At 39.8% G+C, this 27,984-nt stretch overlaps 2 protein-coding genes across 9 annotated transcripts; one reads left to right on the forward strand and one right to left on the reverse strand.

Moving 5' to 3' along the window:
* The first annotated feature begins 334 nt into the window (after positions 1-334).
* On the forward strand, positions 335-2,807 carry slc19a3a (solute carrier family 19 member 3a). Its single transcript, XM_030744047.1, is given in 8 exon segments — positions 335-481; positions 792-1,027; positions 1,125-1,623; positions 1,839-1,917; positions 2,046-2,238; positions 2,380-2,521; positions 2,606-2,665; positions 2,668-2,807. Coding segments are annotated over 8 exon segments (1,425 nt in total). The 3' UTR covers positions 2,737-2,807.
* On the reverse strand, positions 2,345-27,963 carry agfg1a (ArfGAP with FG repeats 1a). Of its 8 annotated transcripts, none has more exons than XM_030744040.1 (14): positions 27,583-27,963; positions 20,028-20,121; positions 17,178-17,293; positions 15,711-15,876; positions 14,836-14,998; positions 13,448-13,567; positions 12,075-12,107; positions 10,209-10,424; positions 8,693-8,888; positions 8,079-8,158; positions 7,383-7,490; positions 5,607-5,762; positions 5,348-5,442; positions 2,345-3,770 (listed from the first exon to the last, which is right to left on the reverse strand). In XM_030744040.1, the coding sequence occupies exons 1-14, from the start codon at positions 27,747-27,749 to the stop codon at positions 3,711-3,713; spliced, it is 1,770 nt and encodes a 589-aa protein (XP_030599900.1). In that variant the 5' UTR covers positions 27,750-27,963; the 3' UTR covers positions 2,345-3,710. The 8 variants fall into 8 exon arrangements, with proteins under 8 accessions (XP_030599900.1, XP_030599899.1, XP_030599898.1 ...); XM_030744039.1 differs by having other exon boundaries at positions 7,383-7,487; positions 12,036-12,107; XM_030744038.1 differs by having other exon boundaries at positions 12,036-12,107.
* Between the last annotated feature and the right edge of the window lie 21 nt (positions 27,964-27,984).

The raw sequence follows: 27,984 nt of genomic DNA on the forward strand, positions 1-27,984 counted from the left end.
TACCTTAAGTAATTAAACTTTCTAAATATGCTTTTCACAAACACTACAAACTGTAACATTAAACTTTTTCTATACTGCAATTCAAACGTTTATGTGTTGTGTATTTTTGCCATCTATAATCTAAGCAGGAGGACAAACAGCACAATAAAACACAGTTACTTCTGATTAGAGCTTACCTGTTCAATTGGTCACACTTTTATCTCAGCTTTAACGTGACTCTCTGTGCTGCTCTTTGACCGGGTTACTGATTAAAAAAAAAAAAAACACTTAAGACAGCTGTGAGGTTTTTTCTCACTCCCATAAAATCCCCACACCTGAAACAAGAAGGACCACCATGGAGGCAGTGAAGATGTGGAAATCAGACTGGAGGTATCCCACTACCCTGCTGTGCATCTATGGATTCTTCAGCACAGTTAAACCACTGGAGCCTTTCCTCATCCCGTACTTGACGGGACCGGATAAGAATCTGACAGCTGAACAGGTAGGACAAATGATAGAAAGAATACAGCGCAATTCAATCAAAACAGACATTTGGTAGATAAATTGTTTCAGTTTGCCAGTCCTTGTGGTGAATAACTCAAATACAGGCCACTTGCTTTATTTGTGCATGCAGAAATGACAATTTAAATCATCACACACAAACACACACAAGTTGGTGATTCGCAGCAAAGAGTCAACAGGCATCTTTGTTTATCTGAATGATAAAAATCCAATCAAGGTTATAAAACCTGCGCTCTTTTGTGATAAAGCAAATGCATTTCCTGCCTGTGTGTTGTGTTTTTCCTCGCCAGGTAAACAATCACATTTTCCCAGTATGGACGTACTCCTACCTGTCCGTGCTAGTGCCGGTGTTCCTCCTGACTGACTGGCTGCGTTACAAGCCTGTAGTGGTGTTCCAGTGTGTTATGCTCTTCACCACCACAGCATTGCTGCTGTGGACAGTAAGCGTGCCAGCCATGCAGGCTGTGCAGTTCTTCTATGGAGTCGTGACAGCCAGTGAGGTGGCCTATTTCTCCTACATTTACAGGTCATGTACTGCATCTCACAGTCAGTCGTCATAGGTTTGGTTTTTTTTTAGCATTATTGGGGGAGACTTGACATTTTGAATATGCTCTTTATTACAGTGTATTAGATCTGAAGAGATATCGAAAGGCCACCTCTTACAGCCGCAGCGTCCAGCTCCTGGGGTATACAGTGGGCTACGTCTTGGGTCAGCTGCTTGTCAGCTTCGACCTCATGTCATACAACAACATCCTGGTGTTTACTCTGGTTCTCACTGCCATCGCCCTCTTCACTTCCTGTCTCCTGCCAATGCCACAGAAGAGCATGTTCTTCCACAGAGGACACGGCATGCAGACAACAGCAGAGGAGGCAAAGTCAAAGACATCCCTGGAAGATGGAAAGGGTGAAACGGTGGAGAGAGGGAAAGTGGAGGCTGATGCTGAAAAAGAGCTTAAAGCTGAGAACCTTGAGGAACCTGATGGCACACAGAGTTACGGCCAAGTCCTCCTCCAACTGTGGAGGGACTTCCGCTGCTGCTATTCCTCTAGACAGCTGGTCTACTGGTCCGTGTGGTGGGCAATGGCCACCTGTGGGTATAACCAGACTGTCAACTACGTGCAGGTCAGTCATGAAGGCAAAATAAACAAAAACATGAAATGTAAAAAGGATCCCATCCTGAAAATCCGAACCACTAAAACAGTCCAAATTACCAGTAGATTCATCTGCATTGAACAGTTAGCCCACCCCTTCCAGAAACAAAACATTCGTGTCATTTTACAGAAACAATTAAACACACCCCTAATATAAGCTAATGACACCCACACTATCCCGTGCAGGTGCTGTGGGAGCATGTGCAGCCCGCTCAGAACTTCAGCATTTACAACGGAGGTGTGGAGGCAGCCTCCACCCTGTTAAGTAAGCAACATTAGATATGTTATATTTTCTAATACAAAGAGAAGGTATCAGTGATACAGTACACGAGATTTCTCGGTACCTAATCAGCTGTTATCATTAGTCTTATTGTAAGGGCACGTGGTTTTCAGGTGCAGCTACGGCCTATGGGATAGGCTTCACTGAGGTAAGATGGGAGCAGTGGGGAGAGCTGGCCCTGGGTGGTTTCTCTGGACTCGGCGCAGCTTCACTCTTCATCATGACCTTCACTGGCAACATCTGGGTCTGCTACAGCGGTTACGTAGTTTTCAAGTGTCTGTACATGCTGCTGATAACAATAGCCATGTAAGAGTGCTAAGTCACATAACAGATTTGTTTCACTACATTTTAGTTCAAATTTTATTACAGACATAAAAGCAAAAAAAAAAAAAAAAAAAAAAAAACCATTCAGATAAAAATGTTAAAAAGAGAACGCTGTACTTCCAGGTATCAGATTGCAGCTGATCTCTCAATGGAAAGATATGCGCTGGTCTTTGGGGCAAACAACTTTGGTGCACTGGCTCTGCAGACAATTATCACGTCTGTTGTGGTTGACAGCAGAGGGCTAGGCCTGGCCATCATTCCCCAGGTAATCCATCAGATCACAGAACATGTACAGCACTATTGTTTATTTGTCCATCAGCGTCATTTTGAAATGTATACTCTGTTGCAGTTCACCATATATGCCAGCTACTTCTCCGTCATCGCTGTTGTTTTCACACTTCGAGGACTATACAGCATTTGGAGAGCACAAAGAAGCAAAGAGATAACTCCTCCGGACAAAGACGAAACTCCAGGCAGTGAGGAACACAGACTCTGAATACATATAGAGCATAATAAAGTGAGAATATCAGTTATGATTTTGGCCCCTATAGTGACCCCATGTTAGTTCATTAAAGAAAATACAAAAAAGCCTTCAAATTACTGACTGCAGCATGATGAATAGATTTTTTTTTCTTTATACAAAAAACAAAAATACACGGTTTTTCACAGATCCACACAAATGAATGCTTTGGTCATTTCTTACTTAAAATTCATTTTAATATATATACTGTATATATTTACATCTTAACTTAAACCTTTTTAATACCCAATGTATGTGGTTTTCAGTTCATCAGTCATTCCTTATGACTCATTTGAAGTGTTGCAACCTTTGTAAGCAGGGCAGGAGATGGTAGAGAAACGAGCCCCCCCCCCCCACGATGCAGCATTCAGTCCTTTTTTTTTTCATCTCGACAACAGAATATATTTCCTTAGTGAGAACAGTTTACCTAAAAGGATCCTGCACAAATAGTTTGGTTCTTTACAAATACAGTAACTGGCAGTACCCATTAGCTTTTCAAAGCAACAGTTCTGTCTTAACAAATTCTGTGTGTTAGATACAAATACTGATATGCACAAAGAGCTAATTTCCTAAAAGAAAAAAAATGTACAGAATTGCAGCATAATGAATGATATACTATATGCAATAACTTAGTTTTCAGCCAGTTTGATTATACATTGTGGCTCAGTAGAGGCCTGGCCAGTTCACAGGTTAAATAAAGGAGAGGGGATCGACCTCCCCCTCTGCACACACCACCACTGTGTTTTGTAGCCGTCGACAGTGCCAGCATGACTGTCGCATATTCTTCCATTTGTGACAAACTGCGATAGAAAATACAAATTCTTACAAACATTGTGGTTTTTTTTTTTTTAAAGCTACTTGTGAAAACAAAACAGTGCAATAGGTGCAAGCGTGCCAGTTGTTGACCCTGTAGTGCAGCTGACATGATGGACCGCTATAAGAAGGGATTTGTTGAAGAGCCTCCTGCTGGATACTGCGCGGGTGGACCCGCACCCTAGAATGAAAAAGAGATGCACACACAGTGAGACAATATATTAAGGGTCGGAATAAACTCCAAATAAATTCTTAAGAATTAACTGAAAAGACAGACACCACTCTAATGTTTGTATGCTGGATGGCTGTTTAAGCAGAGCAGTTGGGGCAGTTATTCAAAAAAGATCAAAGCCATCCATAACTTATTACAATAAACTTTGCTCAAAGAATTGAAGTCTCTTCATTAATTTCTGTTAAATGTAGCTCTTCAGTACTGTGCAAAGGTCTCAATCCACCTCTCATTTCTTTATTTTGCTAGGAAAATGGAAAATAGGCACAGTGATGTACTGAAACATTTTTACCAAATATTGACTGTTTTTGCCTTATACAGTATATAAGGCAAAAACAGTCAATATTTGGTATGACCACCTTTATTCTTCTTGGCAGCTTTCTTGTCATTTCTTTAAGTCGTCTTCAGGAATAGTTCTCCAGGCTTCTTGAAGGACAATCAAAGCTCTTCTTTGGATGTTGGCTGTCTTTTGTTCTGTTCATCTGTCAAGATGATCCCACACTGCTTCAATAATAATGTTGAAGTCCGGGCTCTGGGGAGGCCAATCCAAGATTGATAGTGTGCCATTGCTGTTTTCTATCCAGGTGGATCACAGTCATGCTGAAAAATGAATCTGCTGCCACTCAGACACTTCCCAGATGGTACTGCATGGTGGATCTGAATTTTCTGCATTCACAATTCCACTGATGTTGACAAGGGCTGAAATGTAGCCCCAGCCCATGACAAACACTGCTGTAACTCTCTCTGCTGACCTCCTCTGTACTGATGGTGATTTGAACCAAAATTTTCCTCCATTAGACCCACTGCCACTGATTTCCAGTCTAGTTCTTTTTCCCTTTCTTAAGAATGGCTTCTTGACAGCCACCTTTCCACTGAGACCATTTCTGATGAGGTTTCGGTGAACAGTAGCTGGATCAACTGAAGGGTCAGATGCATCTCTCAGGTCCTGTGTCAGGTCTTTGCTGGATTTTTTATTTTTTTGCTATGTCTTAAGGTCATGACTTTCAGATACTGGTCATCTGCTGTAGAGAGTTTTTTAGGCCTGCCGCTTCTTTTGTCCTCCACTTTTTCAGTTTCCTCAAAATTGCACACTACGGTAAGATATGCCAAGTTTTCAGCCGATAGCTCTTTGGGAATCACCTTGTTAGTGCAAAAATACTATTTTATGTCTGTCAAAGTTATCTTAGGCATGTTTTATAGATTCAATTAAGGAAATGGAAACAAATGATATATTTTTTGCAACATGTTGTAGTTGTATGTGTGGACACAACCAAAAACATTCCTCTGAAAATGGTCAGGTACAACAACTGGACTGAAAATGAGTGAAAAAGCAGCCAATGTCCAAGGAAAAGTTTGAAAGACCTTCAGAAAGCCTGAAGAACTATTGCTCAAGACCACTTTAAAAAAAAAAAAAAAAGGCAGGGAAGTCTGCCTCTTTGTAAGCAAAATATGAAGAAATAAAGGATGGCTTAAGACTTTTGCACAGTAGTGTACTCCAGGAGGCTATTCCACATAGCCACCAAACTAACCAGAAAAGGGTTGCTGGAGACCATAGGTCCCGCCATCGCCTGTCCAAAAGGAGTTGCAACAGATTTGGCCTGGCCGAAGGCTGGAAATCCTCCACCTGCAAGACAACGATTTCCACTGTTATGTGATGGGGGGACACATGCCCAAAAAAAAAAAAAAAAAAAAAAGGCGTAAAGATTCTACAGACATTCATTTGACAACTGCAGATGCTCATATATGCTTAAAATTCACCATAACCATTAATGTCTAAATGACACACACCATTGGGTTGTTGGGGATATGCAGGAGGCTGAGGGGGGAAGGGAGCCTGACCAGGAAAGGGTTGCTGGAATGTTCCACTAAAACTGGTGGGGAGGTTGTAGGCTGCAGAATTCCCAAATCCAGCTGGCATACTCATGGAGCCTGTGCCAAATGGTGCTGCAACACAGCAGGACAGCAACAGGTTAGAGAAGCTCGTTTAGGAATCAACAAAACAACAACAAAAAAAAAAAAAAGGTACACAGCAGACAAAAGCTGGTGTGAAGTTTAAACATATTGTGTCTTGATATTCTCAAAATTGGGATACAAATATTATAACACACACACACACACACACACACACAGAGTATAAAAATATTACAATAAATGTAATATTAGATAAATGCTGGCACACGCATCAGGAGGGGAAAAAAGTCTCTCAAACTACAAAAGGTATTATCTTGTTAGCGAATTATTGCAAGTTATTTACATGAGTAAGGACAAACAAGTAGGGTTACAGAACAGTAAAGTAAGCATGAAGAAGGGGTACTGCCTTAAACAATGAGAATTACATCTACTGCTTTTTAGCACATGAACAGCAGATGGGGGAAATAAAAAACCCTGCAAACCCTGGGATTCTGTAACCCATAGTGTGACATCGTTGCAAAACAGCCAGCTGATAAAGTGACTCAATATGTGGCCAAATAGAACTACTGGAGCCTGATTCTTCCTTGTGTCTTAAGACCTCCCAGCCAGGATGTAAGAGGGAGAGGACGGAGGAGCCATACAAGCCAAATGAGAAATCCTTAATTCAATAGAACCGGATTTAGGGGACAGCAAACTAGGTGCCATGTTTAAAGGTGCACCATTTTGTCACACCAATTGATGAAAGACCTCTGCACCGGATATGTTTTCATTTCTTTAGCCCAAGCTCCCCCTTGAACCCTCCTCGGTCCTCGCCTCACATGAAGGAGAGAGGATGCAAGGAAGCACAAGTTAGCATCATGTGAAAATTCCCCATGTCTTACTGGCTTCATTCCACTGAATGAAGCATATCTGGTAATCAGTAGGATTAATAACTCGAGGTGTAAATTTACTTTTGATAAACGATAAACTGAACTAATTTTTTTTAACTGATAAGAGGACAATGCTGAGGAAACCACTGAGACATGTGGGAAACATGAACAATACATTGTCAAACCTGTCATTATTAGTTACTTATTCCACTTCAGCTCTGTTCCCCTTTGATGAAATAATAACTGGGTTATTTGCTAGGCTATTTCTGTGGGGCTATGTTTACATCTTTTGACATTTTCCTGATAGATCAGTGACAGGTAAACTCATTCACTGCCAGAGCAAAGCACATGAGAGCAAAAGAGAAGCAGTGAGCACAAAGAAACCTACCAAAGGTGGGAGGATACCCCTGCCCATGAAGAAACCTCATCAAGCCTGTCCAGCACGGCAAGGACAATGAGACAGACAACTGAATCTAAAAAACTCTGTACCATACTGATTTTTTATTCATTGTTTTGTAAATAAATCTCTTATGCACAATAAACGGCAACACTTGTCTTGCTTGCCAGTTCCTGTCCTGATTGCTTGTTTCTGTGTTTGCCACTGTGATCTGAGGCATATTCATTTCTGAGGTAGCACAGGCAAAGGTTGCCACTTCAATGTGCAACAAAATACAGCATATGATACACTAACTATATGATTTAACTCCGATACACAACCTTTAAATTGAACTACTAAACTAACTGAGTAAGGTGATTCTCAGGGATGCACCCAACAAAAACAAACCTGCTGCAGCTGCAACAGTTGCTGCTCGGCCATTGCACTGGAATGGGTTGGTTGGAGCTGCTGCTGGGGCAACGCCAGCAGCTACAAACGGATTAGTTGACTGTGCTGCTGGAGAAAGGCATCAAGTCATGAATCAAGATGAATTCATAAACAGAAGAACACACTAAATATGTTAAAACAAAACAAAATAAGGATATTACAACAGTTCAGAGTGAGTGTCTATTACACATCATGCTAAACTTGTAATATTAGTTACACTAAATTCTTGTTGACAAATTAAGATTTGCATTGAGTCCTAAGCAGGAAAATGATGAAGCTTCCGGAAACAGCATTTAATAAATAGCAGAAGTTTCTGCAGCTTTCCAAACTTCATGAACTAAGTGCAAAAATGTAAGCCAGGCAGGCTGGAAAAATAAGTTCTCCGAGTCGCAATTATCCATGTTTTACATGGATAATTTCTTATAGAACGGCACTTGGAAGAGACTGATCATTCACAGCCTCATTCTTTGGTTGCATTAGCAACCCGTGCACAACCAAGAAATTCCTCAAGACCGTACAAGGGTACAAAACTTTTAAAGTGCAAAAATCAAAGTGCCAAATCTCTCTGACTGCCTAACAGTTTGCTCTACCACACCCTGAAATTATTAATAAATTTAAAAGTTACTTAAGTTAAAAATTACTTAAAAGTTCACTTACCTCCAAAACCCTGAGCCATGCCAGGCACGGCCTGCTGTGTTTGTGCTGCTGACACCCTAGTCTCTGAGCCAAAAACACTCCTGCAGTGACACACAAGTCAACACATATGTTTAAGAAAGAATGCAAAAAGAAGGAAAGAGGCCACTAAGCACCTGTGCTGGTCACGGCTTGTAAGACAAGATTTAGATGAATGAAAATTTTAAACTATTTGTCTGGCTTTTCAAATAACTAACTGTATGCTGACACATTATTAAAACATGTAATAGTTTGTTCTAAACAATCACTTAATATGGCCTTGTTAATACGGTAAATAATACACACACAATATACTATATGAAGGGTTTATCCAAGGGTCACATTTATATCATTGTGATTTTTGCCGTATGATGTTTGGTCATGTGGGTTTTGTGTTCTGAAGTTGGGTTTTTGTGGCCGTCGACTGTAAATGTGTGGAAAGCACTCTGGCTCAACCTCTGTTTTAAATATGCTATATAAATAAAACTGACTTGACATCACAATCTATAAAATTCAACTGACAGTCGTAGTGATAATAGGCTTTTGATTTCTGATCCCCACTGCAGCAGTGATTTGTGTTGGTTTGTGTAGCGTCTCACCCTTGTGAGGTGCTAGTGGTGTTGTAAACACTGGTGGCAGGTGCTGAGGAGCTGAAGACCGTATCTAGCTCTGCTAGAGCAGCATAGCGGTCCCCACCTGCTGCCTGCTTCTGAGGCAAACCACCCACTCCTGCTGCTGCTGCTGCTGCTGCTGCGGCTGCTGCGGCTGAGCTCACCCCACCAGGAATACTACCTCCTGGAATAGAAGCACATAAAAGTGAAGCCGAGTTCAATTTACTTCAGTTCACCTAATGCAGAAGAAATTGTCCGGAGATAGCTGCCATACAGAACCTATTGAAATTAATAGGGAATAAATGTTAAGTTATTAGGAAATTTACATTTTCTAGCACAAAAATACAGTTTAGATTATGAAAAAAAAAAGAAAAACCAGCTCAGTACAATTCACAGATGCTCAAGCACCAAAACTCTGACCGTGTGATATTAAAATGCTTCAGTCAAACCTATATGTATAGCATTCCCTGAAGTGTGGAGGTATTTCAACCATGTCCAGCTGCCTTTATGAAGGCTGGTTCAGTAACACTGAGGCCAGGGCACAGAGTTTGAAAATAAATTACATGTTTTATATACAGTTGGGGTTAGAAGTTTTCATCCACTCATCATGGGCATGATTGTCATGGTAATTTGGAGATTTTAAAGATTTCTTTAAACTGTTCTTTTACACAGTGGAATGATTTTATAGGATAAATCTTGGGTGCACAAGTTTCAATTTATTTTGGATTTTCTCTAATCCACACAGGGCCAGCCAGTTTAAATTCATTCTACCAATTCTGTCAAGAAGAGTGGTCAGATATCCAGACAGAATCATGTCAGAAGCTTGCCAAAGCTTTTGGCTACCAAGGTAGTCAAGGTGTAAGTTGCTAACGGACATTTAACCAAATATTAGTAGGGGTGTATGTATATATTTGAGCCTGTATGTATAATTTGACCCTATGTGGATTGTTTTTAACATCATTAAAGATGTATGCTGTACAGGTGCCTGGGTGGCTTAGTGGTGAAGCCGGCGACCACATACACATGCCGTGTTGCGGTGCGGATGGCGCGGGTTCGAGTCTCGGCCCGTTGCCAATTTGCCTGCGTGTCTTACCCTGTATCTTTCCCCCAATTTCCTGTCTCTCTCCACTGCCCATAAAAGCTGCTGTGGCCAAAAATGCCAAAAAAAAAAAAAAAAAAAAAAAAAAAAAGTATGCTGTATAATCATTCCAGCCTGAAAAAAGAACAGTTCAAAGAAATTAGTAAAAGCCCAAAATTACCATGACATTCATGCCAATTATGACTGTATGTAAATTATGACCACAACTGTAAGTAGATATTTGCTAGAAAATGTAAATCAGCCCTGTTTTTAGAGACTGCCTGTCCCTGTCCTGGGAAGAAAACTAGTAGGGATTCAAATCTATGCGCCTAATTAAACCTTGTTTTCAGCTGTGTTTTCGTTTTTCAGCCACTCACTAGCCCTACAGTTGAGATCTATGAAACAGGCTAGGCATGAAAAGTTTACCTTGCTCTGTTTTGGCAGAGCTAAACATGTTATCCAGGTCAGCCAGGGCTGCGTATTTATCGGCAGAAACGTTAGTACTCTGTACAACGTCTCTGCCAGCTCCTGTGGAGTTACTCTGGGAGGAGGAACTGAAGGATCCAAAGTCAGCACTACACGATTTGGGGAAGTTGTCAAAATTTGCAAAACTGGCATTTGCTAGTCCCCCTGAGGCGCTACCTGCATGAAAGAGAGAGATTAAAAAGTCATAAGGGGGACTCCGTTTCTCAAAACCAACAATCAAACAGGTTGGAGAGGGAGAGAAGAGGCTGCACGAAGGGTAAAATTTGGAGTCAGGCTGGGGAGGGGACACCTTCTAAAGGATAGACAGTCACATCTGTCCTTTGTGATACTGCACTTTGCTGGCTTTCCATTAGCCTATGAACCAAAGGAACAACATATATACACACACACACACACACACACACACACACACACACACACACACACATACACAGACACACACACAATTATTAACACTTATTTGTGTTACAAGCCCAAGATGTGCAGGACACAATTTTTCTTGTGACTCTGTTACTTCTGACCCCAGCACCACGCTGTGGAATAAGAATGTTTTAGACAAAAACCATCAAAATGTATTTACTGTGACATGGAAAACATTTCAGTATCTCAAAAGGAAGATATCTTTAATAAGCCAAAAAGCCTGCAGATATTACTGAGCGCTGTAATAACACTGTCACAAAGAAACTTTAATCGCTGCTTTTTGTAGGAACTGAAGGTTTTCTGCAACAGACTGCATGATAATTTGATCACTCTGGACACCTGTGTGCAACTAATTTAACACTGCATGCTAATGCTTAGGAACAGTGCCAATTCAGGCACTTCCCTCAGTTCACACATTCCTGCATATTACAGATAAATATTCAGCTTTTGCTTCAGAGCAGATATTGTAGCACGTCAGAAGCAGATTTGCACTGAATCCATTGAAAGGGGAAACAGAATAATAAATGATTTGGACATTGAGGTAAAACAATCAGAGCTAACTGGGACACCGCACAGCTGTTGCGACCCTGAGGGGGAGAGAAGGCAATTTTTAGCAATGACACCATTACTGCCAAATCTTAATCTGTGGTTTACTGCTTTCTACGAAATATTGTTTATAAAACTACTTTCAGGTCAGGGACACTGCAAACAAAGGAGTGGAAGATTATTATTAGAAAACACAAATCACTTAAAAGCTTCAGAGAAACTGATGTTTGCATTAAAAAAAATTTAAAAAATGAGGCATTAAGCATATCAAAATGAACACCTATACCTGCGCTTGATGGGTTTTTTTTTAAGTACACAAAAGCACAGCAAACAGCATTAGCATTAGCAGTGATGTTATTCATTTATTTATAACTCACATAATTAAAAAAAATTCACACTGGATTATAGAAAACAATATCTTATTAAAATTTTAGCTGAATTACTTTTATAAGCAATTGACACAAAAGACTTTGATGGCACAGCACTCTCAGATCTCCCAACTATTGCTAAAAGGGAAGACTATGCAGCTCTTTAATTATTGCAGTGTCATATTTTTATACACTTTCATCTGTTTCCCCATAGTAAGTCTTATTAATCACTGCAACAATCAAAGTTTATTAGACCTGTGTTCAACCAGTGAGATTTATCAACTGTGAATCTCAATTGAGAGAGACCAAAAAGAGCGACACGGCGAGACACACAGAACACCCAGAGAGAGGATCAGAATCACAATGACGACACATACAGGGATGGGTGAGAGGGTGAAAGCTGTTATGAGGGCAAGCCCAGAGAGAGACTTACTGTGTGAACATTGGCGAGGTAGAGCAGTGACAAACTCACCCATACTGCGGCTGGATGAGAGCACAGTGAATGCTGGCAGCCAAAAAAAACAAATAAATAAATTAAAAAAAAAAAAATCAAAGAGGAAGGCAGAAATGGGGTAATGAGAAATGTAAGATGGCAGAGTGTTCAAAGAAAAAATGTCAACTAAACAAGAGGTAAACATTCAGAAGTGCTAAATCAAAGCAAATCAAATGCTGCTAAAGCAAAGCATTAAAAACAAAATTAAAAAACACATAAGACAGATTTGACAGCTGAAGGCAAACCGTGCAAGGCAGTCAGTGTCTGGAAGAAAGCCACCAAAATGTGATTTTTCCATTAAAAAGATACTAAAGAGACCTCTTCACACAAACTGAGTCAATATGCACCTCCAGCAGAGGGCGCTGTAGTACACAACATTTTCCTGACACTAAAGTCTTGATTGTGTAAATAATTGCTGTTTATGTAAAAGTATGTGAATCAATAGTCAAAGTGCTAAAAATAAACCAGAGAATGTGCCAGTAAGCCCTCAATATATTTTAGGCCTACTGTGGGGGGGTGGGGTGGGGGCTTTGGCTGATACTGCATGTATTGACATGGGAATAGTTTACTCGATAAAAATAGATATTGGCATTAGCTCCCGTCATCCAGCAGCATTGAGCTCTAATACACTAATGTGGGGGTCCTGATGTATTTCTAAAATAACTCTGAAAATTATTTTACAAGGGCATACACTATGTGGTGTTATGGATTACAGTACCACCACAAACCTGGTGTTTTACATGCGCTGTTTAAAATAATTATCTGCCTGGTGACTCGACAGCATTACTATCTATTCATCCATCCAATGTTGCATATTGTATATTTAAGGACTATTAGTTCTGTTGCACAAAACCAACATTCATTTAGAGTAAGAGTGCACAGAAATGTTGATTTTTCCACCATGTGACTAACTTGTGTGATGCATTAAGTGCAGGACACAATAAGGTGGCCCAAAGTACAGCTTCAGGTGAATGTTTCTAGTGGAATTGTGCATAATCTCTTGAATGTAGTACTTCATGTCTGAGTCTCCTGTCTTTTACCTTCTATTCAATGTGGGATTACCTGAAAAACACGCATCTGGTGTAAAGACGCTTTTCAAATTTGGATGGATTAATGAATGAACACTGTACACATGGAAGGTGTGGGAACAGAGGACATGTGACAACAGATAAAACAAACCAAGAAGAGATATGGGGGGGGGGGGGGTATGACCAACAGTGAGGTGTGTGACAAAATTCTTTGCCTGTGTAATTTTGATATGTTTGCACATGTGTGTGTACATAAACTAAGCCGGTTTCTTTGTGTTTGTGATTTAGATGTGTTATTTGTCTAGTAAGACCAACTTGCTCTACCTGTATTTGAGGGCTGAAATGGGGCCTGGGGTGCAGAGGGAAAACCACCTGTCGACCCAGAAGTGTTCCCGAATGTGTCAAAATCAGCAAAGGCTGCATCTCCTTTGATATTCGGTGGCACTTGAGGTGGTGTAGAGGTGATGTACAGACAGACGGATGAACCGAAAAAAACAACAACAACAAAAAAAATCGTAGTGAGGGGAAAATAATGGATTAATGCAAACAATATCCACAGACACAAGTGACTGCAGAACAAATACAATGGGTTAAACAACACTAACAAAATAGAATGGATGACGTGTTAAATATTAATATAGAGTAATTAGGGTAGTAGAGTGGTGCAACTTAAAATGGATAGTGTGTCTGGTTGTTGAACCTTTCCCCAGTACTATCCAAGACTCTTTCATGAGCACACCCAGATGTAGAGAAGAACTTGTGTGCTTAGCATTACACACATCATTAATTTTAAAAGGTGCAACTCCTGTTTGCATGTTTGTTAGGTGTGTGAATGACAATTTAGTCCTTGCATTAAGGGTGAATCTTAAAAGGCTCTGAGGGGGAAATGTGAGGACATGATCCTCCAAGGGAAGGAAACACTAACAGCCCTCTTACAGACATTTGTAACCATGGCAATTTATCTCTCTGATGACTTCATAATATTCTGTCACGATGCGCCAGCATGAGGGCACATCATGACTCCTGACATGTAGCAAATTCCTGCCTGCTTCTCCAAACTGGTGGCATCCTGATCCAATCTAAAGCAGCAAATACACCAACTTTGTACAAGTACCTCATATTAAAAAGTAACCCTTTAAAAAAATCATTTCAATTTATTTCAACTTTCATTATCTCTTATTATTATTATTATGGCTATTTTGGCTTTTTTGTAGCTGTTTAATATGGATTATGTGTGCTGCCATCTTTGTTCTCTCCACATGCATTGTAGATGTTCAGGGATCTGGGATCTCTGGGATCTCTTGAGGGACAACTTCAGTGACATTACTCAAAAATATAGATTGAAATAAATCAGAATTGTTTTAAAGTGGTAGCAACATTATTTAACATATAAGGTGATTTAATCGATAAACATCTGTTAAGGGGGATCTGTTAAGAGACAGGATCTAATGAATGGAAACAAGCACGCCCTCAGTCCTCTATGCCATAAGAATTTGAGGCTGTCAACATCTGGATTTACTTCAACTAACCAAGTTGGTGGAGTTGTTAGTCATCTACAGCATTTCTTTACTTCTCATTATCTCAGTAGACCACTTTCCTGTGTTTTACCATGTTTAGCTGTATTTAGCAATCCTCTTTTTCTCAAGTGGTTATCTTAAATACACAGCTCATGTTTTTGTTAGTCAGTCAGTGGTTATTGGTCTGTTCCTTACTTGTGTGGCTGTTGAAATGTGCAAAGTTAGCAAAACTGGAGCTGGCTCCTGCATTTATGTTGGGCGGGGCAGCAAAGATGTCTCCACCCAAGTCACTGAGGAGGTCGTATTTCTTGTCATGGAGCTGCTGCTGATGGGTTTGTCCACGGCTCACCACAGGAGACTGGTGAAGACAAGAGATGCAATTATATTTTAAAAAAAACAACAACAAAAAAACTGGATAAACGAGCCCCTCAACAACCTTCATGCAAATTAATGAAGAGGAGATAATAGGCCGCATGAAAAAAACAAAACAAAAAAAGAGAGTCTGATGTCATTATCTCATTAGTGGTGAAAGATGAACCTTATCCCAATGGGTAAATTTGATAAATATGCTTGTGTATTTAAAGACATGACCTCATCCCACTGCTGTGGAAAAATTCACAGAGTTTAATTAATCCTGGATTGCACCTGCTGTCTGTAAATCTGTCAGGACGGTTGCTCTAGTCTTAGCTAATAGAGCATTTAAGGATGTGTAAATCGCTTACTGAATAGCATCTGCAACGATGCTGAGTGGTAACTGTTGATTGATAACCCGGCTCGCAGCTGAAAGTGTAACAGCAGAAATATTTACACCATCATAAAGATCAAGCTGGTGTAGCCTGTCACACATGCTGCATTACTTGTTGATCTCAAATATGCTGCATGTTTTTAAATTAGCCCATCTAGGTCCACATATACCACACCTACTGGGCCTGAGGTGAGAATACCATATTTAGTAACAACTAAACACTTCACATGAACCAGTTTAATATGCTAATCAACCAACCCGTGTTCATCATATGATGATTGTACTGTGACTTTAATGAATGTGTGCACATTACGCAAATTCTCACCTGATTTGGTGGGGTGTGCTTGTTGAGGTGTAGAGAGGGAGCTGACTCCCCCAGCAGGGATTTGAGGGGTCGAACCTCTGGGGTGCTGCTGGTGCTGCTGTTTGAGGAGCCAGATATGGAAGCATGGACTGATGCCACTACCTTGGCCTGCTCGGGAGGCACGTACCTTGGAAGTCGTTCACAATATATGCATTACAATAAAATACATGCCGAGCTGTGGTCAAAAGTCAACACAAAGAATTAAAAACTCCCATGATTAATATCCCCAAAAAGAAATTTTTCAATAATTCAATTCTATTTTATTTATGTTGCTCCAAATCACAACAAAACCGTCACCTCTAGGCGCTTTATACTGTAAGATAAGGATAAGGTTAGGGAGGGTTGGGGCTATGATGCTATCCCTCATTTTGATTTGAGCCTTTTCCCCCCCCAAATGTTTTTTTAAATATACACATATTGAACTTATAACAACTTTATCTACCAAGTTTCAGTTAGTTAACCATTAAATCCCACATATATAATAGGTCAAATAAATAAAAATAATCAAGCTCAGCAACTTATTCTTCTTACTTATAGTAACTGATTTGTTTTTTGTTTTTTTTTTAAACAAAACAAAAAAACAAAACTTTAGAAGCTTTATTAAACTCTTGTCAGGACTCCATGTTAGTGCAGGAGCTGTGTCATAAATAATTTAACTGTAGCCCAAAAACCGTAAATACAATCTATAACAATCCTTCTAAGCATGTGTAAATGTGCACATGTCTTTCACTTGAAACACTCAGGGATCCCACTGGTGCAACAAAGCTTCAAGTCTACTGACTCAAATACTCAGGTAGTTGCAAGTTAACATTTTATGCATTTGTATGCATTTAAAAAAAAAATAAACAAAATATTTATTTTAGTGTCAATGCCAAACTATTAAAGTTTTAAACTAACGTTTGTAAGAGTAAGATACTATTAACAGTGTTCATATGTGTGTAGAACAGAGCAGACCATGTGAATGCCTGTCTGCAGCAAACCCAGCATGTTTAAACATGTACCAGTCATTGCTCTCATTTTGATCATATTTCAGACTAAAGACACTAGATGGATGGATGAGAGTTTGTTTTTTTAAACAAGATCCATCTATCTTCTCAACTGCTGACCTAATTCACAGTTTGTGTGTGTGTGTGTGTGTGTGTGTTTGTGTGTGGGAGTCTACAACTAGCCAAAGCTCATACGTATTTCAATTAATTAGCACCTATAACTTCATGCAGCAATTAAATCGTGCACATACAACAGCTTTCCTGTAATGACCTACATTCTGTGCATCTCAAGAAGGGTATTTGGTGGCTTGCTGGAGGCAAACTGCTACGAGCTGCATGTGAAACATTCCAAGCCGGGGGGGGGGGGGGGGGGGGGGGGGGGGGGTGGGGGTACACATTTGCAAAGTGCACAATGGCAGAGCACTGTTAAGATCTGACATACCATCTCTTTTTCTCATATTTATCTTGTAGGAACTCCTTGACTTTCTGTGGTTCTCTGAAGTCCGGTACTGAAGAGGTTCTATCATCATAAAGACCAAGCCAGATCTGTTTACAAACCTAGAAAACAGAGTAAGAGATGAAACCTTTGGAGGAAATGACACACACACACACACACACACACACACACAGAGAGATATATAAGGGTTGCTACCAGTCATTATTAGTAATCAAACTGTTTTGCTACAGTAAAAACAGACACAAGGAAATAAAAAGACAAGCCACGGGTAAGAGATTTGCAAGTAAAAAAAAACAAAAAACAAAACTTTGGTATTCTCTTTATTTCTACAGAAATATAACCTAAGACCTCATCAGCCAATTAAACAAATGAAACACCAATGATAAATGAAATAAGTAGATTTGGTTGTTTAATTGAGGAAAGTGATCCAATATTACATATTTGTCAGGAAAAAAAAAAAAAAAAGGATGTGAACTTTTGCCCTGGTGTGAACTCTTTTCACAACAGTAACTGCAAGTAAGTGCTTCGAGTAACTGCTGACCAGTATTTTAAATTACATTTTACAGTGGAATTTTCCCCCAATCCAAGGCTTTCAACACGTTCAACTCTGGGATGCTGTTGGGATTCCTCACATGGGCTACTTCCTTCACGCCATTCCGTTTCATTTTGTTCAAGTTCAGGACTTTCCAAAACAAGCTATTCAAGAAGATGAACTTTATTTTTCCATGGAAATGTCGGTAGAACAAACTGTATGTGCATGCATACACATGTCCCACAAAAGACGATGCATGTTTTCTTAAATTAACTGTAAAATAGTATATTCTATACATCTTGGACTGCAGTGGTAATTCTTCCAGCTTCTAGTTAGATCGGCCCTCTGGTGGGACAAGAAGACTCACTACCATAGCAGCCAATGGAAGTAAAGCTGGAGTAGGTGTGACTTCAGGAGGAGACCCTGAGGAAAGCCGCTCACCACAACAGCAACCTGCCCAGTGAGCCACCCAGCAGGGGAAAAATAATGAGATGGGAAGGGCTGGGGCTAACTGATTAGCCACAACTGAATTTTCAGGATATTGTCCAGAAGTAAATCAGTTGTTCTCCCAGATGGATAAAATAATTCAGAAAAATACAAATGGTGCTGAAATGAGCCACCAAATATACTTAAACAGCTATTAATATTACCTGGATGGGTCATCAAAATAAAGTCTTTGTGTGAGAAACACTGTGGTTTGCAACAATTAAAGCACTTCTATGTGCCCCCTGTCCCTGTCACTTTCATAGACAGTCTAATTCAAGCACTAAGAGTTGTAAATTACACAATTATTGCAAGTATGATACTGCTAACTAGCCATATAACCGTTTACAGTCTGCTAACATCTGGGAGATGCTTTAATGCTACAGTGCATTCAAGAAGAGAAGAGGGAGAGATGTTTTTTTGTTTGTTTGTTTAAATCATAAGAAAAATGAGACACATTGTCGTCATTTCTCATGTCACAAAGTTCACGGTTCAGCCAGTTCCTCCACATACAACAAATGAACAATGCCAGTCGGAGCGTTAGGCTCAACCTCCTCAGCTCCAGTTTGGAAAAGGTTTAGGATAGAGCTGAGCACGAGGGATTTAACTGTCAGTATGCTGACTTTGTTTTGAAAAACAATAAAAATGGCAATAAAAAGTGGAAATCCAACTAACTTAAAAGCAAAATTCATGTTAATTCATGTTATGATGATATTAAAATGTTATTACATGTCATGTACTTCTAACAGTAGAATATAGTAAGCCACTAGGAACCTATATTAATGGATCGTCACACAAAAACATATCTAATCACAAAAAAAAAAAAAAAAACAGTTATATACCATGAAAATGATACAAACATGAAACCAATACTAACTGATACCGCCCAGCACAAGCACATATACTGAGAATATGTGCACCTTGTTTTGTCAAAGAGAAAAGCAACTTACAGGCAGTATTTATACAGCAGCCTTCAAGGATATATGCATCAGCTCCAACCTTGAGTCTCCTTCACGTCTGCTTTCCATGCCACTTTGCTCCATCTTTTAATAGGCTGTCCTTCCCGGGTGGCACTGCACTATTTCACACTCTGTTTACCAGAAATGTCTCTTGCACTTTGGTATTTTGCACAGCACAGCTGTTTGATTGTTTACATTTCTCATAAGTAAATATGTGTCAATATAATGCATGAAATGTTTGGGCTGTCTAGTCAAAAGTGTGTCACAACACTTTAAATTCGGGTCTGCGTTCAACTGAGAAAATGTCTTACAACAATTTTTGTGGTGGGAAAGCAGTGTACACTTGTCTCGTGCCATAAGCAACAAATAAACAACAAAAAAAAGGTGGCTATAACACTTTGCTTGTATATTCCTTAAGCGCTCTGAGTGGACACTAAGACTAGAAAAGTGTTAGATAAAAGCCAGTCCATATTTATAGTTTCCTCACAGTACCTGAATGGGGAACCCCTCGCACATTATTTACTTAATACTTAACACTACAGCAGTAAAATGATATTCAAATGAATTTCAAGTGTGCCTAAAAAGTTCCTTATTGCTATGATATAGCTACATGCTACGGACTAATTAAATACAAAAATGAAAGCATGACTTTCACATTTCTAGATTTTTAGAGGCTGACATTATGCCAACCTTCACCGGACTATTAAATACTAAACAGACAACAAGACACAAACAACGGCTCAACCAACAGCTGAACTAAATGGGCATTCAGTAAAGAAAAGCTACCAAAGTAATGACAAAGTTGACCTCAGGTTTAATTTATAACTTTATTACGTGTCAGGGCAGAGTCACCATTCCTACCTCATTGCCATGTTTCTGTAAGAACTCGATTTCCTGTTGCGTGAAGGTTGTCATGGAGATGGACTTGACTCTGTGGGGTGGATTCAGTCCTCGCCTATGGAAAAATAGAAACAAGGGTCAATTTAATCTGAAGATGGCATACATGAAAACCTCATCTGGACACACTCCAGAGCCCACCTCTCAGGATGGGACCATTTAATTAGCAGAAAGCTGCTGGTGTGTGTAACTGAGGACAGGAAGACACTATTACAGAGAGAACTAAAGGAAGCATAATGATAACGGAAAAACAGAAAAAGAAAAGACCAACCAAAATAAGTGAGCGAAACTCTCTTAACTACATTGATTAAACTGAGGTTGTCAGTACATTAAAAGAATGAGCAATCTTCCTTAGTATAGAAACTTCCATTAACACACACAAGCTTGGCTCATTTTCCTCAGAAGGTCACACAGTTCATGCCACAATGGCCCAAATTAAAAATGCCTGGTTACTGTAATTGTTGAAAATAGCAATCATTTGCCTATTATTAAGCTCCAGGCCCGACTGTCTACGTACTTTTTCCTGGAATCACCTGCACTTAAAAACTAAGGCTGGCTGCAAGGTCACTGACCACAGAACATTTAGCATGCATGTTTTTAGCTGTGACTACAGTACTGAACACCGCAAACATACTGAAAATCTATCTAGCTCTTTTGTTGTTAGTCAGTGTAATCAGACTTGGGAAAGTAACAGAAAATTATAACCTACACAGCAACTTTAAATGCTTTGAAAAGCAGATAAAGTGTTGAGCAGTGAATAGAATCAAATCAACCAGATATCATTAAGATAGCTATGACACTGTGCCAACTGTGGCCAAAAGCATCTTTTCCTTCCTTTTTCCTTTGCAGCCACTAGCATGTCAGGAGCACAACAGAAGCATTTGTTTATCGGCATGGATAGTGGACTTATTCAGCCATAACAGAGATGTGTAAAAGGAAGCATTCACATTTTCCATGATGCAGAGACAACGACGTGGCATTCACTTATAGAAATACGCATTTAAAACAAAGTCCCTCTTATGATTGAGCATGATATACAACAAACAATTCTGAATTCAAGTTTTGTAATATCTCAACTCCTGCTTTATAATCTACAAGATTTAAACTGATGTTTAAAATCCACTGACACATAGACAAGTTACATTTCTAAAGAGTTTTGTACATTTCATCTGTATGACATACAAAGTTTTGTAATGTACAGAAACTATAATCTGAATATCTGCATAATGTATAACCTGAGAACCTCTTCTGGTCATAGCCTTTACAGTATTATGTGCACTTTGAGTTTCTGTCTCTGACAGTATTTTAGCAGAAGTTACATTTAAATGCCAGATGACAACTAAAAAAAAAAGAAAAAAAGAACTAGATTAATGCTTATTGCTCAGTTTCATGTAGTGCACAGCTGAACTTCGTTTTACTCATTTTTTGAGAAAGTCATGACAGCTCTCTAGGAAATGAGACCCAGTTTCTTTACAAACAATGTTATACACAGAGGAGTCAGATCCTGAAGCCACTGAAATACTAGACAAGCCTGCTAAATTATTCACTCCTGTTACTACCTCTTACAGAACTAGTTTTCATCCAACTTTTTTCTCAACAGATCTCCAAGTCAGCTGACTTCATTTTGCTTTGTTTAAACTCTGTAGCTCTCAGATGTCACCATGTAAGTGCGAGCGTTTCACCCACATTTGCGACTAAAAACAGACCTGCAATAGAAGCTTATCTAGGAGCACGTGTGTGAATCAGAAGTATTACAACATGAAGCCCATGCACGCCCCAGTTTTATCAACAAAATGACTGACAACACAACAGCAGCACTAAAGATGATGCCGTCATAGATCAACGTGGCGTCTGGCTACACACACACAGGGAGAAGAACAAGGAGGTGGAGCCGTTATCGAGATGGTGAGCTCAGGTGGAGTGAAAGAAAACGTTTTTCTAGGGTCCAAAACAGCAGTGCATGCTCCTGTGATCACCATTAAAACCTTTCCTCTGAAAAATATGGAGAGAGTCCATCAATCCACCTGATCAACAAGCTCCAACATTAAGAGAGAACTCTCTGTGACACAATGAAGCATCTTAATACGTCCCTGCAGCTTCAGTGATGGGACCGTGCGATTATGCATGTGATTGATTGATTTTTTGGACAATCAATCAATCAATCAATCAATCAGAGCAGGTCTCCACCGCTGTGTTTGCAGCTGCACTTTTTGCTAATAAACTGGACACACTGCACAGTTTACGCAGCGTTTTTATGACTGAAGTGCAGAAATTCACATCACAGTTTTTACCCGAAAAATGTGCAAATTTTCATCAGCTTGAATATTTTCATTTTTCCTGATGTGATTTTTTTTGAAGAAAAATATAATTTTATATATTACTGAATGTGTTGAGGAAAAAGTTGCTGTATTCTGATTAAAATGATTATTTTTAATCCTGCTCAGCCCGCGACTCAGCCTGTGTATTCAGTTCTGGCCCGTCCTGTGATTGGTGTGATCTACACCGTCAGAACGTCTGTTCTGAGGACAAACCTCAGCTCTGAGAATGCTGATATGCTCGCTTTTCTTCATGCTCCTTTAAAGGCTTACAACCACACACTCATTCACTAGCACACTTAAACCCACACACAAAAACACAAGCACACCACATCTACCTCATCCAGAAGACAAAATACTGTCAAACTCTTTTTGCTTCCTCTTAATGTAAGAAAGCCTTCCAAGAAGACTGTAAAGGATTTTTATTTTATGCCTTAGTTTAGGCTGCATGTACACCTTATTTTGACATTACTGTACTTGTGATTATTTATGTATTTTTACATTTAAGAAACTTGTTTTTTTTAAATATGATTTTAATATGGGACATAAAGGTTTAGTTTTTGACAGACATATGTAATTAAACATTAAGAAACTGCAATTGCAATTTCTAAAATGGAAACCAATGAGCAGTTAATTTTAAAAGACCTGTTTTTTCCCCTCTTTTGAATACTTATTATTGCTCATTAACAAGACAAAAGTATTTATTATCCGATTACTCAATTAATTGATGGAATAATCAATAGAATACTCGATTATTAAAATAATCGATGGATGCGGCCTATTTGAGAACATAAAATTAAAACAAGGGCACCATGTTTCTTTAGAAAACTGCTAACATAATTATTTAAATATGGAAATGAGTGCAAGGAAATGCCTGTGTTCTGGGTTGAAGGAAACTGCTAGCACAGATGTGTGTATTTTGTGTGTTACAATAACCAGTTTTATTGCACGTTCAGGCAAAGCCTGGACTTCATGTCATTTCTCTGGATTTCGTTCAGTTTTTCAAACAAATGCTGGGAGCTGCTGTTTATGTGACTAATCTTTAACCAGTGCTTACACTTTAAAAATAAAAGTTAACAGTGCTTTTTTTTTTGTTAGGCCAACAAATAGACACGGACCAATCATAGCAGCTCTTATACTGATAAATTATCTGCTCTGTTGTGTGAGACCAAAAAAGTCCCGCAGCAGAGTTTTAAAAACTGCAATGGTCCCCTGAAAAAACAGTTACTACAGGGTATTTGGTACTGATGGGTCAAATTGCTGCTCTCTTCAAACTCAGCTTTAATTTTTATGTCAGTACACACCTATAAAAGTTTCATCATGAATAGGGGTGGGTGATCTGGCCTAAAGTGTAAAAGAATAATAGTTCTGAGTGGAAGTGGTGAACTGTGTCTCGAACCTTCTGATGCTTCTTTCAGAATATTGATGAAATCGTGACTATTCTTGATGTTTTCCATCTTCTTTTGCAAAGAAGATGGCAAACATATGCAGTGTCCCCCAATTGAGCGGTTTCTTAGAGCACTATCTGAACTGCACTGAAGTACACTTCTCCCTCAAAGGCCAGTTTGCTTGACTAGTATGATGAGGACATGCGTCGTAAGGTGTGCCCAGGCACAGCACGCATTAGTGTGACTGCTCTCTGAGTCTCAGCATGGATCTTCAATGCTTCCTTAACAACAGCTGCCTATGTAAAAGCCATTTTGTCATTTGTAAGTAATTACAAATACATGTGAGTGTCACACAGCTTCCCCAGTTAAGCCACAAAATGTATAAAATGATGAAACTCGTGCAGGCCAAGAGCACACTTCAAAAGCCTGCGTGCATGTGAAAGAGCTGAGATGCTGAGACAATTTTAAGTGAGGACAGGCCACGGAGGGAGTGGGGACAATCAGGCTTGAGTATGGTATAAGGCAACTGTGCCTTGCGTGAAAACACTCTTAATTGTGTCAGAAACTATCAAGCTTAGTTAATGTGGAAAACACTTTATATGCTGCAAGTCTGCAATTTATTTTCTTTTTCTTATTATGAACTAGAGTCTCCAGGGTTTTAAAGCTGCTGTTTGGGCAAACCATGTCACTTAGGTTTCTAAAGATGAAACTTATTCAACAACAACAACAAAGAAAAATTTAAGTCATATTGCTGCCCAAGATTTCTTATTACACAGTTCTGACTGTTTGCGAACATTTAAAAATGCATAAAAAGCAAAGACAAGCAAGTGATAATGTATTAGAATGAGTCCAATTTTTATACTGATCCCCCCCCCCCAAGCACTCTGAGGAAGAAAACTGATCAAATTCTAGTCTTACAAAGATTAAACTGGGTCAGATAGAGGGAGAGGTTGCCACAGCCCTTGAGGCCTTAATATTATATCAGCATCTTAGCAGAGTGGTCCCATTGAGGAGTTCTAATACCGGAAATTAAATTTTTGTCAACTGTATCATTTTTGATATTTACATGAAGTTTATATTTTGGGGAGAATTAAATTGCAATACCAAAGTCCCCTTTTTATATCATAAGTTCTGAGCATCACAATGTGTCAGAGAACAGTACCACATATTGCACAGTAAAATAATCATGAACTAGCCCCTATTGCACCAGTTCAGAGAGGAAAACTCAGCTCATTTGCATACTGCAAAAGCCCCAGGGCAAGAGAAACTGGCAGCGCAAACTCTCAAAAGAGTGGAAAGTCTACAAAAAAAAAAAAAAAAAAAAAAAAAAAAGCTTCATTTCACTGCTTTAGATCACTACAAAGAGTAACATTATTGTTTAGTGCCTTATAAAACAAAAAATACCAATTCTTAGTTGGTTAGTCATTTTTTGATTAGCCTTTATGTCAAGTTACATTATCATTAATTAGTCAATCCACCCCTGCTGAACAGATGCCACGCCATTTTTTTAGAAATTGAATGTCAGGGGTGTTGAAAAGTCATTTCTGGTAACTGGCCATTGATCAGGTCATGCATCAAGACATTTGGTGTCTATGACACCTTCCCACCTCTGGTTACTCAGGAACACGCAGGCCAAGTGGGGTTATTTCCTGTCGTGAGCAAATCTCCAGAAAGACACTGTGAGTGGTGTTCCTCCTGGGAAAGGCTCCACCATCACGAGGAATGTGTTTACATAGCAAATTCCAACTCCACCCATTAAACAACTACAACTATGGGGGGAAGAAGGTTATTAAAAAGGTAGGCAGTTGTGAACCTGCCATCACCCCAAAGAAAGTCAACAGTGTTAGTATGGAGATGAAAGGCAAGAAAAGGTTGTTTCAGCAATGTCACCTGGAATGTTGAGCGGGTTTGCTTTGGTTTACTCGGAAAAAATAAAGAAAATGCCATGATTATTCAGTAAATTGGCATGATAAGCCAGGACAGTAATTGAAACTGTTTATCAAGTCTAAACATGAATTTTAAGTACTCATAATTCCAGTGTGACCTCATAGCCACTTCCTGTTGCTCACACAGACACACATCACATGCTGCTGATGTAGCAGCGCAGTGGGGCTGCACCACTTCCTGAACCTACAATCACACCAGGCTTCCTGCGTGTATCAAGCAGACATCCATCCTTTCAGACCCACACTCTTCCAACGGAAAGATTTTCTTGAACATGCTTTTGTCCTGATCAAAAGTCAGTGAGAAAGACAAGAGAAGAGAAAGGATGTCGTTCAGAACTGAGCTCTCAAGCTAATGAGGAACTCAGTTGGCTGACATTACAGGATTCAAAGCCACAGGGCAAATCACATGGGAAATAGAAAGTGGAGTCCCCAGAGACCTCCACTGGTGGTGTGAAATGGAGGGCAGGTGTTGCCACATCAGCAAACATGGCATTAATCTAATGCTCTCCAAAGCTAACAAATAACCTTCACTTTCAAAGTGTAGTCAGCCAAAACAGGATGCACAGACAAAGGGCACTAAATGTCAGACAATGTGTGTGTGTGTGAGGGGGAAAGGTATAAAGATATGTCAGTCATCCATTACAGTAACTGAAACCTGATTAGTGAGAATATACTAAGAAGTAAACACTTTCCCTTTCACCTACACCACATTTAGGATAATCATTATTCATGAATGGAGAATGACAAGGTGATTTCTATAAAAAAGGTGGAGGCTGCATGTGTGAGTGTGATTATTTTAGTATTTAATGCGAGTTTTTTTTTTTTTTTGAGTGCAATAAATGTCAGCACACTTTAAAAGGGCAAACACTACAAAGTATTGAGAGTGATTAGTGCAATATCGAGCAAAAGGCAAACACTTCCTCCATGCTGTATGCCTTTTGCCCCATTTACTACGCAACCGATTTTAAAACTTGCAGTGAATGACGCAGTGATTTGTTATTACTGCGTTAAAACACTTTCTAAATGTGGTCAGCATCACATAAACCGGCTATCATTGCAGCATGCAAAATAATGTTACAGATGAACTGAAGTGGGATGTGTGTGTCCGAATAAGAAGAAATGCTCCACTAATCCCAAACTACAGATGCTTGTTACACAACTGCACAGCGAGGCTTTAAGTCAAAAAACCACCCCGCTACAATGAAACTACAAAAGAAACGCGCACAGGCTTTTTAGAGCCGTCGTAGGAGGTAAACTGCAGAGACGAAAGGCTTTTGGTCAACTGCGTTGTCAGCTGAAATTCGTGCTGCGAGGTTACGACAGAGGATAATACTTATACATCGGATACGCAAAATAGATGAGTGAACTAAACACAACTGATGACCGATATTACATTTATCAGTCGCGTCTTTCACACGCCCAGGTGTCGACCATCACGTTCGCAGTGAAAATGCAGTTACTGAACAAAACATATGGCTCCACGGGGCGCAACAGCTCAGTTACAAGGTGGTGCTTCCTAACCTCTCCAGCAACTGGTAGCAGCAGCTGGCTTATCTGTGGACCTAGCTTGCAAGTGTCAGATAAGTTCACTTGCTAATACTGGATGCTAAAGTTAGCTAGCATCTCGGGTGGATGCTACGCTCGCCTGACACCTCTATCTACGCACCCCGCCCAACATAGCACAGCAAGACAATGTCAGAACAGATAAACTCACATTACCTTCATCTTCGCTGGTTAACCAGCTGACGGTAGCTAGCGCTATTATTTGACTAACTGGCTCTGGCTCGGTTTGCTCCGTATAGCCGAATAAGCGCACTAATATCATGTGCGCCATGTCTAAGCTAAGGTCACTGTGCAACTTAATACTTACAGGATGCCAGAGCAGGAGGTACATACGAAGGAACCCACGGTCATGTTGGCATAGGTTGGGCCTCGCTGGTCGCAGTCAAAGCACTTTCTGTTGGGAGGCAAACTCGTCATTTCTCTCAGCATCTTCAGGTGTTTCTCCTCCTGTTTTCGCTTCGCACTCGCCGCCATGGTAAAGAATCTACAGCAGGGGTTCAATAAAAGCAGGGAGAGACTGAAAACTAGCGAGCTACGACTAAAACAAAAGGCTGTGCTTTCCTTGTCTTTTAACGGTTGCCGACCCGTACTGAAGACAGAGGGGGAATTGGTAGGAGGGTCTGTTGTCAGGGCGGCCTCGCGTCTCCTGGAACAAGGAGTTTTCAGGCGATGGCTCTGTCGCTCGCTAACGGGACAAGAGTGTGCTGCC

The sequence above is a fragment of the Archocentrus centrarchus genome, chromosome 13, assembly GCF_007364275.1.
Source record: "Archocentrus centrarchus isolate MPI-CPG fArcCen1 chromosome 13, fArcCen1, whole genome shotgun sequence".
Taxonomy (NCBI): Eukaryota; Metazoa; Chordata; class Actinopteri; order Cichliformes; family Cichlidae; genus Archocentrus; species Archocentrus centrarchus.